The sequence below is a fragment of the Callorhinchus milii genome, unplaced genomic scaffold, assembly GCF_018977255.1.
Source record: "Callorhinchus milii isolate IMCB2004 unplaced genomic scaffold, IMCB_Cmil_1.0 Scaffold8, whole genome shotgun sequence".
In the NCBI taxonomy this organism is placed as follows: Eukaryota; Metazoa; Chordata; class Chondrichthyes; order Chimaeriformes; family Callorhinchidae; genus Callorhinchus; species Callorhinchus milii.
Window position 1 is genome coordinate 21,135,762 of NW_024704749.1, and position 11,127 is coordinate 21,146,888.

General features: G+C 50.0%; 2 protein-coding genes across 2 annotated transcripts; both read right to left on the reverse strand.

Annotated features, from left to right (window-relative positions):
• Positions 1–590: 590 nt before the first annotated feature.
• Positions 591–4,861, reverse strand: LOC103184640 (zinc finger DHHC-type palmitoyltransferase 12). The gene is made up of 5 exons (XM_042337161.1): positions 4,727–4,861; positions 3,163–3,293; positions 2,462–2,575; positions 1,687–1,853; positions 591–1,021 (listed from the first exon to the last, which is right to left on the reverse strand). The coding sequence occupies exons 1-5, from the start codon at positions 4,839–4,841 to the stop codon at positions 706–708; spliced, it is 843 nt and encodes a 280-aa protein (XP_042193095.1). The 5' UTR covers positions 4,842–4,861; the 3' UTR covers positions 591–705.
• Positions 4,862–6,710: 1,849 nt separating this feature from the next.
• LOC103184639 lies at positions 6,711–11,062 on the reverse strand. The gene is made up of 4 exons (XM_007902773.2): positions 10,893–11,062; positions 9,228–9,352; positions 8,460–8,609; positions 6,711–7,930 (listed from the first exon to the last, which is right to left on the reverse strand). Exons 2-4 carry the CDS (start codon positions 9,342–9,344, stop codon positions 7,769–7,771), a joined length of 429 nt encoding a protein of 142 aa, XP_007900964.2. The 5' UTR covers positions 9,345–9,352; positions 10,893–11,062; the 3' UTR covers positions 6,711–7,768.
• Positions 11,063–11,127: the final 65 nt, after the last annotated feature.

Consider the following 11,127-nt stretch of genomic DNA (forward strand, 5'->3'; position numbering starts at 1 on the left):
ACTCCACATGCCTCTGTTTACCTAGCAGTCAAAAAGAACCCGGTTGCCTTGGTGGATCGGGTATTTTCTGTGAAGCGAGTTGACATGTCTCGACGACGTGATAAAGCGTTGTAAATCAAATGCAAGGATTATCATTATTTCCATCCATTTATGCAGTCATCAAATGCTTGGGATAATAATAATAAACTTTATATTTGATACAGCGCCTTATCACATTGTTGAGACGTCTCAAAGCGCTTCACGGAATATACGGTAAAGCGGATTGACTGTACTCTGTGGGCGAAACTGAGCTCTCCCTGCAGTCAGTCTCTACTGACTGGACCCATGCAACAAAGGCAATAAGTGGTAGTGCTGTTGTTACTGTGTTAATCAGTCAATGCTCCGTGCCAGTCTGCTGTCACTTCCTTTATGTGGTACTTACTCCATTTGTTGTTCTCTCTCTGTCTCTCTCTCCCCCCCCTCTCTCTCAGGCTGGTGAAAATTGCACTTTAGGGGAAAAAAATTATCGTTTGTATATAAAAAGATTTTCTTTTCACCCACAAAACACAGTCACTCCACTTTAGGTATATCCTGTGAAGCGCTTTGAGATGTCTCGACGACATACTAAGACGCTGTATCAAATGAAAGGATTATTGTCCTTATTAGGATTATAGAAACACCACCCTGCAGACTCCTCTGACGTGCGACCGACAATACTTTGCATTGTTAAACAAGATTGGTTTCATTTCGAAAGTAAATGTTCTCCCACGCGATGGTCTTCCACACGCAAAAAAAGGTGCAGAGGTTCTTGACAATGCCCTGGTCAAAAGGGTTCTCCTCTGTGCTGCAGTGCTTGAGATAGGAGATGCGATGGCGGGACATGAACTCCCAGGTGGTGGTGTTGTTGGAGACCAGGTAGAGGTGTGAGACCAGCAGCAGCAGCACCACAGCCAAACAAACGCTGATCAGAACAAACGCCATAAGCAGGAACGCGTTAAGCCTCAGCCAATCATTCCACGTGATGGCGGGCGAGAAGCCAGACCTGGGTGAGAGAGAGTAATAAACTAACGGACCAACAACAAATTAAATTGTACAGAGCCTTTCACGTCAGGAAGATGTCCTAAGGCGCAGAAAAAAATAATACAGTAAATTTCATACAAGTCGTATCAGTTGGGGCTATACATTTAACATGACTTATGCAACATATGAGTTATGTCAAACTTGCACAAGTCATATAAAGTTATGTAGAAGTCGGATTTTATATGAACAACACGAAACAAATACACCAGTACTGTACTGTCTGGTCACATTAAGGTAAGGTTTCTATACCATCTTTACCCCGTGTATATTAAAGCAATGGTCGCCTATACTTTCTATATATACTACTGCACGTATACTGATGGCTGTGAGCTAAACACTGCTGCTCCCAGTGGACGAAGCATAAAAGCCCTGAGCTCCACTTACAACAACAACAACCACCTTTTGTGCCAGGAGGATGACCAAAGGTGTGGTCGACTAGGAAGGTATTTGGCCTTGAAGGAAGCAATGGAGTAGGTGGGGCGGAGGAGCTCCGGGATGGAGTTCCAGAGGGTGGACGCAGAGGCTGAAGGCATGACCTCTGATGATGGAGTGGGCAAGCCAGTATCCGCCAAGCGGGCAAGTTAGTAGGGTTGTAGTAAGTCACAGAGGGAGGGTGAAGCGACTTACCAAGCAATATGGAAGCCCCACAGTAGTATGAAGAGCTGCAGTGCCAGGTAGAGCACAAACAGACGATGGTTCCTCTCCCCCACGCAGTTCTCTATCCAGGGGCAGTGATGGTCATACCTGCGCACACAGTGCTGACACGTGTGGCAATGCTTTGCACGCATCGGCTGCTGTTGACGACAAAACACATTCAACTGAAGCGCTTCAAGACATTGTCCCGACCTGAGACGCAAAGGGTATTATAATCGTTCTACTCAAACCCAAACAGTTGGGAGGTTCTACAGGGTGTCCACAAAGTCCTGTTACTGCCACCCCCCCCAACCCCCGCCCACCTCCCCCTTACAAAACAGCGATAGAGGACAACGGAGGAGCTGAAACAATCTGTCAGAGATGCATTTCGCCTCCTCACTCCATCCATCCACGTTACAGAAGATGTTGCATCGAACATGGCGACGGATCATTATCTGCCATGAAAATGATGGCGCTCGCACTCACACACACAGCGATCCCCTGGACAGTCTAAATACAGTTAAACGCTTGTACCGAATACAATGAAGCAATTTCTAAATAAAATTATCATCATTCTTCCACATGTTTCGGTTGTTGTTCAGGGCACTGTAGAAAAACAACGAGGGGGGGTAACGGGACTTTGTGGACACCCTGTACACAAACAGAGGTATGACCCCAATGGTACGGTTTTACATCCAGAATTCACTCTCTCGTTTGTTTGATCGTAACCGTTGTTTTATAATCCCGTTGGCGTGGACTGAATTCCCACCTGGATCAGGCAATACCCACAGCGTCTCAGTCGCAAGGTTTTCTGTTCTCCTGGGATCATTGGTTCCTTCTCTCCCTCAGCAGCAGCCTGGCTTGTTGCAGAATCCTGGGACAGCTGGAAACCAGACAGTTGTAACACGGTTCATTGAAAACATTTTATTATCAAAGGAATTTCTTTTCCTTCCCCCTGGGAACTAGTGAGTCTCATCACTGAGCATCGGCCACTTACAAAGCTCATTGCAAACTCGTTTTCAATAATTTCACAAGTAACTAAATCTGTAATATTTCTTAAAATTTGGGAAAATATTTGCCATTCTTTCGCCCACAAAATATACAGTCAATTCACTTTATAGTATATTCTGTGAAGCGCTTTGCAACGTCTCAACGATGTGATAAGTTAAGCAAGATAAATGGAGTTGAGGTACAAATCAGCCATGATCTAATAGAATGACAGAACAGACTTGAGGGGCTGAATGGCCTCCTCCTGTTCCTATGTTCCTTTATGATAAAGAAGGAGCTATATCAAATTCAAGGATTATTATTCTTATTATTCTGTCTTGATTTTTAACCGGCTGTCAGTTGGAACAATAACAGCAACGAGTTACATTTGTATAGTGCCTTTCACATCAGATATTGGCATCAAGAGTGGAAACCCCCCCACCCCACCCCCTCCCCCCCCCCCACACACACACACACCTTTACCTCTTCATCAGCTGTGACATAGCCCGGATCCATGAGGGAGATGATAAAATACAGCAGCACTGAGCACAGGACCAGCAGCACAAAGCAGACTGGCTGGAGGAGGTCACCGCGCTGCTCGCTCTGTCGCAGATCTGTAACCATCGAACAAAATAAATACATAATTCACTCACACACACACCCCTCACTGTTCCCTTTACACACACACACTTTCGCAGACAGTTCCCTTGACACATAGACACACACAGGGGGCACACACACACACACACAGAGACAGATCCCCTGACACACACACACACACACACACAGGGACAGATCCCCTGACACACACACACACACACAGACAGATCCCCTGACACACACACACACACACACACAGAGACAGATCCCCTGACACACACACACACACACACAGAGACAGATCCCCTGACACACACACACACACACACAGACAGATCCCCTCCCTCACACACACACACAGGGACAGATCCCCTCACACACACACACACAGGGACAGATCCCCTCACACACACACACACACACACACAGGGACAGATCCCCTCACACACACACACACACACACACACACAGGGACAGATCCCCTCACACACACACACAGGGACAGATCCCCTGACACACACACACACACACACACACACACACACAGGGACAGATCCCCTGACACACACACACACCAACACACACACACAGGGACAGATCCCCTCACACACACACACACACACACACACAGGGACAGATCCCCTCACACACACACACACACACAGGGACAGATCCCCTGACACACACACACACACACAGAGACAGATCCCCTGACACACACACACACACACACAGACAGATCCCCTCCCTCACACACACACACAGGGACAGATCCCCTCACACACACACACACAGGGACAGATCCCCTCACACACACACACACACACACACAGGGACAGATCCCCTCACACACACACACACACACACACACACACAGGGACAGATCCCCTCACACACACACACACACACAGGGACAGATCCCCTCACACACACACACAGGGACAGATCCCCTGACACACACACACACACACACACACACAGACAGGGACAGATCCCCTCACACACACACACACACACAGGGACAGATCCCCTCACACACACACACAGGGACAGATCCCCTGACACACACACACACACACACACACAGGGACAGATCCCCTGATACACACACACACACACACACACACAGACAGATCCCCTCACACACACACACACACACACACACACACAGGGACAGATCCCCTCACACACACACACACACACACACAGAGGGGACATTCACAAACAAACTCAGGAACAACCCCCCCCACCGCTCCCCTCCCCCCGGGGTGGGTGAGGTTGGGGGTGGGGGTGAGGTGAGGGGGGAGTGAGGTGAGTGGGGGTGGGGTGAGGTGCGGGGTGGGTGAGGTGGGGGGTGGGGGTGAGGTGAGGGGGGGGTGAGGTGAGGTGGGGGGTGGGGGGTGAGGTGAGGGGGGGGTGAGGGGGGGTGGGGTGAGGGGGGGGTCACCTGTCTGGTGCAGGAACAGGGTCAGGGTGACGGCCCAACTCAGCGCCGTGTGGAAAATCCGCACCAAAAACCCGGCGGAGAACAGACTCCGGAGCCGCGCGGGGCCCGAGCCCATCTCTGTCTGTCTGTCCCCCCCCCCCCGGGGCCGCCGTCACCTCCCCCCTCCACCCCCTCCCACCTCTCTCTCTCTCGGGGCCGCGGCACCGGATATCCGGTCGGTTGCCCGGGGAGACGGGGCTGCGGCCAGTGAATGGGTCACGTGGCGGGGCGCTCTGGGGGCCGGAGCTAAAGCCCGGAGCGGAGCGGGGCGGCCACTCTGGACTGGAGCCGAACCTCGTGGGGATTTGGGGGGAGGGGGTGGGGGTGGGGTTTGAATCAGAGGCAAAACGCGGCAGAGGCTGGCAATCTGCGGTCAACACCGGGAGAGCACAGCGCTCAGCAGGAGGTCAGGCGGCATCTGCGGAGAGAGGGCGGTGCGGCGACGTTTCGGGTCAAGGACCTCTCGTCCCCCCGACGTTAGCTCACTTTCCTCTCTCCATAGATGCCGCCTGACCCGCTGAGCGTCGGTCGGGGTTCCTCGCCACTTCTGTGTTTGTTTCAGATTTCCAGCCGCCGCGGTATCTGGTGGGGGGTTTCTCTTTGCCCGGCCGGGTGGCTGACACGCGCGGAAACCCACCACCGCTGCTCAAGAGTCTCCAAACCAACCTGAGAATTCCACGCATCCCACCCACGCATGGGAATCCCAGAGATAGATTGTTGGAAGGGTGTGGTGTGCTCTCTCTCTCTCTCTCTCTCTCTCTCTCCCTGGAGGGACGCATCCTGCTTACCTAATTCCAGAGAGTATTAGGCGCAGGTTGGCAAGAGCTAAGGCTTGGGGATCCTAGAGTGCGCGTTGGGGGCGACTCCTGGAGTCGAACCAGCTAAAACCACATAACGTGCCATCGATATCGCCGTCTGGCAAACTTTCCCACTGCTTGTCCCGCTGGGACCCATTAGGGCTTTGGTTTGCAGGGTTAACAGGAGTTGAGTGGGAGGATTCCCTGCCCCCAGTGCCTGGTCTGGCCCTTCCAAGTCCTGCCAATGGGCAAGGCTGGCTGCGCTGGGATCCGGACTACTGAGGCCGCCACAGAGGGATGGCTCGATTCCGACATTCCATCGCCAAACACGTCACCTTAGAGCCATCCTGTCCAGCTTGAGCCAAGAACGGAGCAAAGATACCGCTCTCTGCTTTGACGTCCAACCTCCAGTTGATCCCTTTTAATCATTTCCCGAAAAGCCTAACAGCGCGGTGCTGGGGGAGTGCAGTGTTGTCGGAGGTGCCGTCCTTCAGGTGAGATGTTAAACCGAGGGGTCGAATGTCCCTATCCAGGTGGAGTCCTGTAGCTCAGTGGTTAGAGCACTCGCTTTGCAAGCGAGAGACCTGAGTTCAATTCCCGGCAGGTCAGGGCAAAACCTTGGGCAAGTTTTCTTACTCCACACAGAGCCTAATAATAATCCTCCAAAACCAAAACAATAATAAATTGGTCATTTTCAATCTACGACTGTTTGTGGACACTGCTGTGCGCAATTGGCTGCCGCGTTCGCCCACAAATATACAGTCAATTCACTTTACAGTGTATTCTGTGAAGTGCTTTGGGACGTCCTCCCGACGTGAAAAGCGCTATATCAAATGCAAGGATTATTATTATTATATTATTATGTTAGAGATCCCGTGGTACCGTTCAAAAGAGAAGGTGAGTTTCTACCGGTGTCCCAGCCAATAATCCCCCAGATAAGAGTGGTCGTTTGGTTCACAGCTGGTTGTGGGGCATTGCTGTGTGCAAATTGGCTGCCGCGTTTGCCTGCAAATATCCTGGGAATCACTTTGAGACATCCTCCTTCCTGATGTGAATAACAACAACCAGTTGCATTTATATAGCTCCCTTCAGGCAAGGTAACGTCTCAGAGCGCTTAACACTTTATCGAATGCATGAAACCCGTAACAAGTAATCATTTTATCAAATACACAGATTATTTTTTATTAAACTATTGGTACAAAAGTTCTATTAATATGGTCGTAAAGACATGGATAATGCATCTTTAAATGAAACACACTGCACAAGATTGTTCTGTTTCTGTATTGCAAAACATTCTGCTTCCAGTTGAGCCCAAACTTATGACTCAAAAGAGTCCAGAGTTCAAATCCCAATGGGTTCGCTCAGCCCTTCAACCTGTAAACGGGTTCTCCCTGAAATTGAAGTGCTTCCTCAGAGACCCGGCAAAGCCAGACAGACCCACACTACTCCGTGTGACAACGACTGTCTGCTTGACTCGAAAGGGAGTCTGGAACAGCCATTCTATAAGATTAGGGCTGGAAAGATATCGAGGTACGATTTTGATTCTCCCACGGTTATTGTTATGGAGTAAATTTTTCGTGAGGAACTTTCTACACTGTGTCTGACTGACATAACTACAGACCTGTAAGTTAGAAAATAAATTGCTATAAGTTCAGTTGATTCGTCCACAAAATATACAGTTAATTCACTTGACAGTATATTCTGTGAAGCGCTTTGAGACGTCTCGAAGACGTGGTAAGGCGTTGTATCAAATGCCAGGATTATTATTATTATTAGGTAGCTTGGGACGTTTGTACATGCGACCGACAGGAAGCTGGAAGGCGAACTAGATGGCCCTTAATCTTTTTGAGTCTAGCATTTCTTGCGTTCTTATGTTATGTTCTTATTATCGTTTAATTTTGCACCTTTCCACTTTTAAACTGACGTGAAGGTATATTGACTGTGTAAATCTCACTGCATTTGGGCATTTGCTCTGTTTGATCAGACTGTTGAGTGAAATGAGAGAGCGAGTTTCTGACTAACAGTGATGGAACTTTGCTGGAAATGGGAAAGTGCGGCGTTCCATTGTTGAGCATTTTTATTCTCTCTGCAGGAAGAGGAACGCATCAGGAAATGATTCCCTCCCCCCCCCATCCACCCCACCCCACTCTCCCCCCCAGGGAGGAGCAAGAGGCAGGGGGAGGGTTGGGCCCTTCCTCGGTGTTTGTTACCAGGCGCAGGACATCTCGGATGCTGCGTCGCTGTTTCGTCGGGTCCTCGCCGGAGACCAACCAACCTCGGACCGGGTGTCATCAGCGTAACCTGGGCTAGTCCAGCGGCTGTATCGCTTGCTGTTCGGCTTGTTCCACACCCGCGGTTTGGTGTTCATCTGAAAACACAAACCCGTCAACTGTATAGAATCATAGAATCTTACAGCACAGAAGGAGGCCATTCGGCCCATCGTGCCTGTGCTGGCTCTTTGAAAAGAGCTATCGAATTAGTCCCACTCCCCCGCTCTTACCCAATAAATCATTCATTATTGTATTATTATAATAATATACACTTTACAGTATATTCTGTGAAGCTCTTTGAGACGTCTGAACAACGTAATAAGGCTCTATATCAAATGCAAGGATGGTTATTATTATTATTGTCGGGGATGCCATCCTTCAGATGGGGGGGTGTTAAACCGAGCTCCCCGTCTGCCTGTTCAGATGGATTGTAAAGCTCACATGGCACCGTCTGTCTATGACTTGAGGCACCGGGATAATGAATTAAAGACTTGACGTAGCCACAGGGAAACTTCCACACTCTGTGCTGCTCTGGCACATCACAATGATCAGGATCGTAGAGGGTGGGAGTTATCAAAAGCGGGTTCCGAGAAAAATCCCAGTGAAAGATCTCCCAGCCACACTCGCCTGCATAAAGACAGCTGTGTTCATCTGCAGGGTCTCCATCCGTTCGTTCAGTCTGACCAGCCCCTCACCATGCTCAGCGATGGACATCTTCAGCTCCTCATTACTGTCTTGGATGCAATCGAAGCCGGCGTCACTGTTGGGTGAGAGAGCCTGGGACAGACAAACACATAGACAGAGCAAATATATAAATAGAGTTCAGGCTCAGCTAAAGATCTCACTACAAATACATTGAGTAAATGCAGCATTTTATGAGTGTTCTCAACCCAATTATAAGCCCAGTGACCAAAGACACAGAGTAGGGTCTAGGGAACTCCAAAATTCTCCCAGCCTCTTCGACTGCACCTTCGGTCACCCTCCTACCCCCATCCTCCCTGCCCTCCTCCCCTTACCCCTCCTGATCTCAACTCCCAACTGAGGTCCAAATCCCTGACTGTCCAGCGCCTTTAGATGTCCTCCCAACGTGAAAGGCGCTGTACAAATGTAATTTTTTGCTGTTGGTTGAGCATTTGTGGGACAGCAGTGCACAATTAGCTGCTGCCTTTTGCCCACAGAATACACAGTCACTCCACTTTACAATATATCCGGTGAAGCGCTTTGAGTCTCAACGATACGATAAGGTACCGTATCAAATGTCAGGATTATTATTATTATTATTATTCAACAAGAAACTAAAGCTGAACTCTCATACTCACAGTCCCCGACTCTGACACAAAGATCTAAACATCAGTAACTATAAAGGTGACAGTGTGGAATGTTAAACTTACGCACCTCTGAAATGGAAAGACGCAAGTGATCCAACTTGTGGATTTCAGCTCTTAAACGATCCTCCAGACCTTTCATCAGAGCCAGAGTGCCGTCAGCTTTGGTACTCTCTCTCAGCAACATGTTCACACCTGTAATAGCAGCACAACAACAACAACAAGATTACATTTGTATAGCGCCTTTCACGTTGGGAGGACGTCCCAAGGCGCTGGACAGTGTACAGCATTTCAGACCCGAGCGCTGGGGTCAGGGGGGGAGAAGGGAGGGGAGGGGAAGGGGGGTGGCCACTGGCATGGTCAAAGAGGAGGGTTTTGAGGCGGGACTTGAAGGAGGCTAAGGAGGGGGCGAGGCGGAGTGACCGGGGGATGGAATTCCAGAGGTTGGGGGCGGAGTGGCTGAAGGCTCTCCCGCCAATGGTGGGATGGGTGGGTTGGGGGACATGGAGGAGGCTGGAGCCGGCTGAGCGGAGGGAACGGACGGGTTGGTAGGGGTTTAGGAGGTCGCAGATGTAGGGTGGGGCGAGGCCATGGAGGGCTTTGTAGGTGAGGACCAGGATCTTGAACTGAAGGATAGGGAGCCAATGGAGTCGAGTGAGAATGGGGGAGATGGGGTCACGGAGTTTGGTGCAGGAGAGGACACGGGCTGCAGAGTTCTGGATTATCTGCAGCCTGTGGAGGGAGGAGTTGGGAAGGCCGACACGCAGGGGGTTTGCATAGTCGAGCCCGGAGGTGATGAAGGCATGAACACGAATTTCAGTGGCCTGAGGGGTGAGGTAGTGGCGGAGTCGGGCGATGTTACGGAGATGAGGGAAGGCAGAGGAGGTCATGGCTTGGATGTGGGGGAGAAGACAGTTGAGGGTCGATCAAGGCACCGAGGTTCCTGACTGGCTTGGTGAGTTGTAGTCAGCAACCACGGAGGTTGGTGCTGCCAGAGCCTGATTCAAGTCAGAACAAAAAAGCTTATTATCCACGGAAAGTGATCTCCCTTTGGCCATTTATTCAACGGCAAGCTACTGCGGGTTTAGCTGGTTAGACTCCCAGCAGTTATCCCAACGCACACTCTGGGCTCCGCCCAAGCCTTGGCTCTTGCCAACCTGTGCCTCATACTTTTTGGAATTAGCTAAGCAGGAGGCGTCCCTCCAGGAAGAGAGAGAGAGAGCGCATTGAAGGTGGGAGGCACGCAATTCCCAGTTGGGTTTGGATGCACTTAAGCAACGGTGATGGGCGATGGCTGCGTGTGTCAGACACCCGTCCGACCCAAAGGTTTCTGACATCCAGCCCACTTTCCAACAACTTTAATGGAACTGCCTACAAAAACAAGTCACTGTAACAAGTTACAATACATCCCGGGAACTGCTCCCACCGTGAAAAGCTCTACATTACGTTAACTTCAAGCCCCCCCCCCCCACCAAACCCCCCCCCCCCCCACACACCTTTGAGCAATGAATCAGATGGGTTTAATATAAACCAGGCTGATGATCTACTTAATATAAATACCATTCAGACAGGAGAGCGAGGAAAATGGGGAGCAAACTCTTTATAAACACCGAGTACAATTCCTGGATCCACGAGAAGATTTCACTTAAAGCTTTTTGCTCTCTCTCTCTCTCTCTCTTGGATCGTAGGCAAATCAGCGACATGTTTTTTTCTTGCTACAAACAGACTCGCTCACCTTCAGGGGATGTGTTTCGACAGCTGGTTTGGTTGCGTGGAAGTGCGGACAGACAAAGACAAAAGTTTCCCTGTTTTTTCGTCGAAAAAAATTGTTTCCTCTCATTTGTTTGTGGCGGTGCCCAGTAGTGGTAGGAATGTGAAGTATGTTCACTCAAACGAAACAACCCTGATTTCAGTCTGTTCGGAGTTTTACAGGCTTTGACATGAAGCTCAATTCTCAACATGACCTTCTT

Excerpts from the sequence above, each read along its gene's own strand:
- LOC103184640 (XM_042337161.1), bottom strand. The coding sequence starts at position 4,841 with ATGGGCTCGGGCCCCGCGCGGCTCCGGAGTCTGTTCTCCGCCGGGTTT. Across the intron at positions 2,576-3,162 it reads ATGTCACAGCTGATGAAGAG|CTGTCCCAGGATTCTGCAAC; the intron begins GTAAAGGTGTGT and ends TCTGGTTTCCAG. Across the intron at positions 1,854-2,461 it reads GTGGGTATTGCCTGATCCAG|CAGCCGATGCGTGCAAAGCA; the intron begins GTGGGAATTCAG and ends TGTCGTCAACAG.
- LOC103184639 (XM_007902773.2), bottom strand. The coding sequence starts at position 9,344 with ATGTTGCTGAGAGAGAGTACCAAAGCTGACGGCACTCTGGCTCTGATG. Across the intron at positions 8,610-9,227 it reads TGCGTCTTTCCATTTCAGAG|GCTCTCTCACCCAACAGTGA; the intron begins GTGCGTAAGTTT and ends TGTCTGTCCCAG. Across the intron at positions 7,931-8,459 it reads ACACAGCTGTCTTTATGCAG|ATGAACACCAAACCGCGGGT; the intron begins GCGAGTGTGGCT and ends TTGTGTTTTCAG.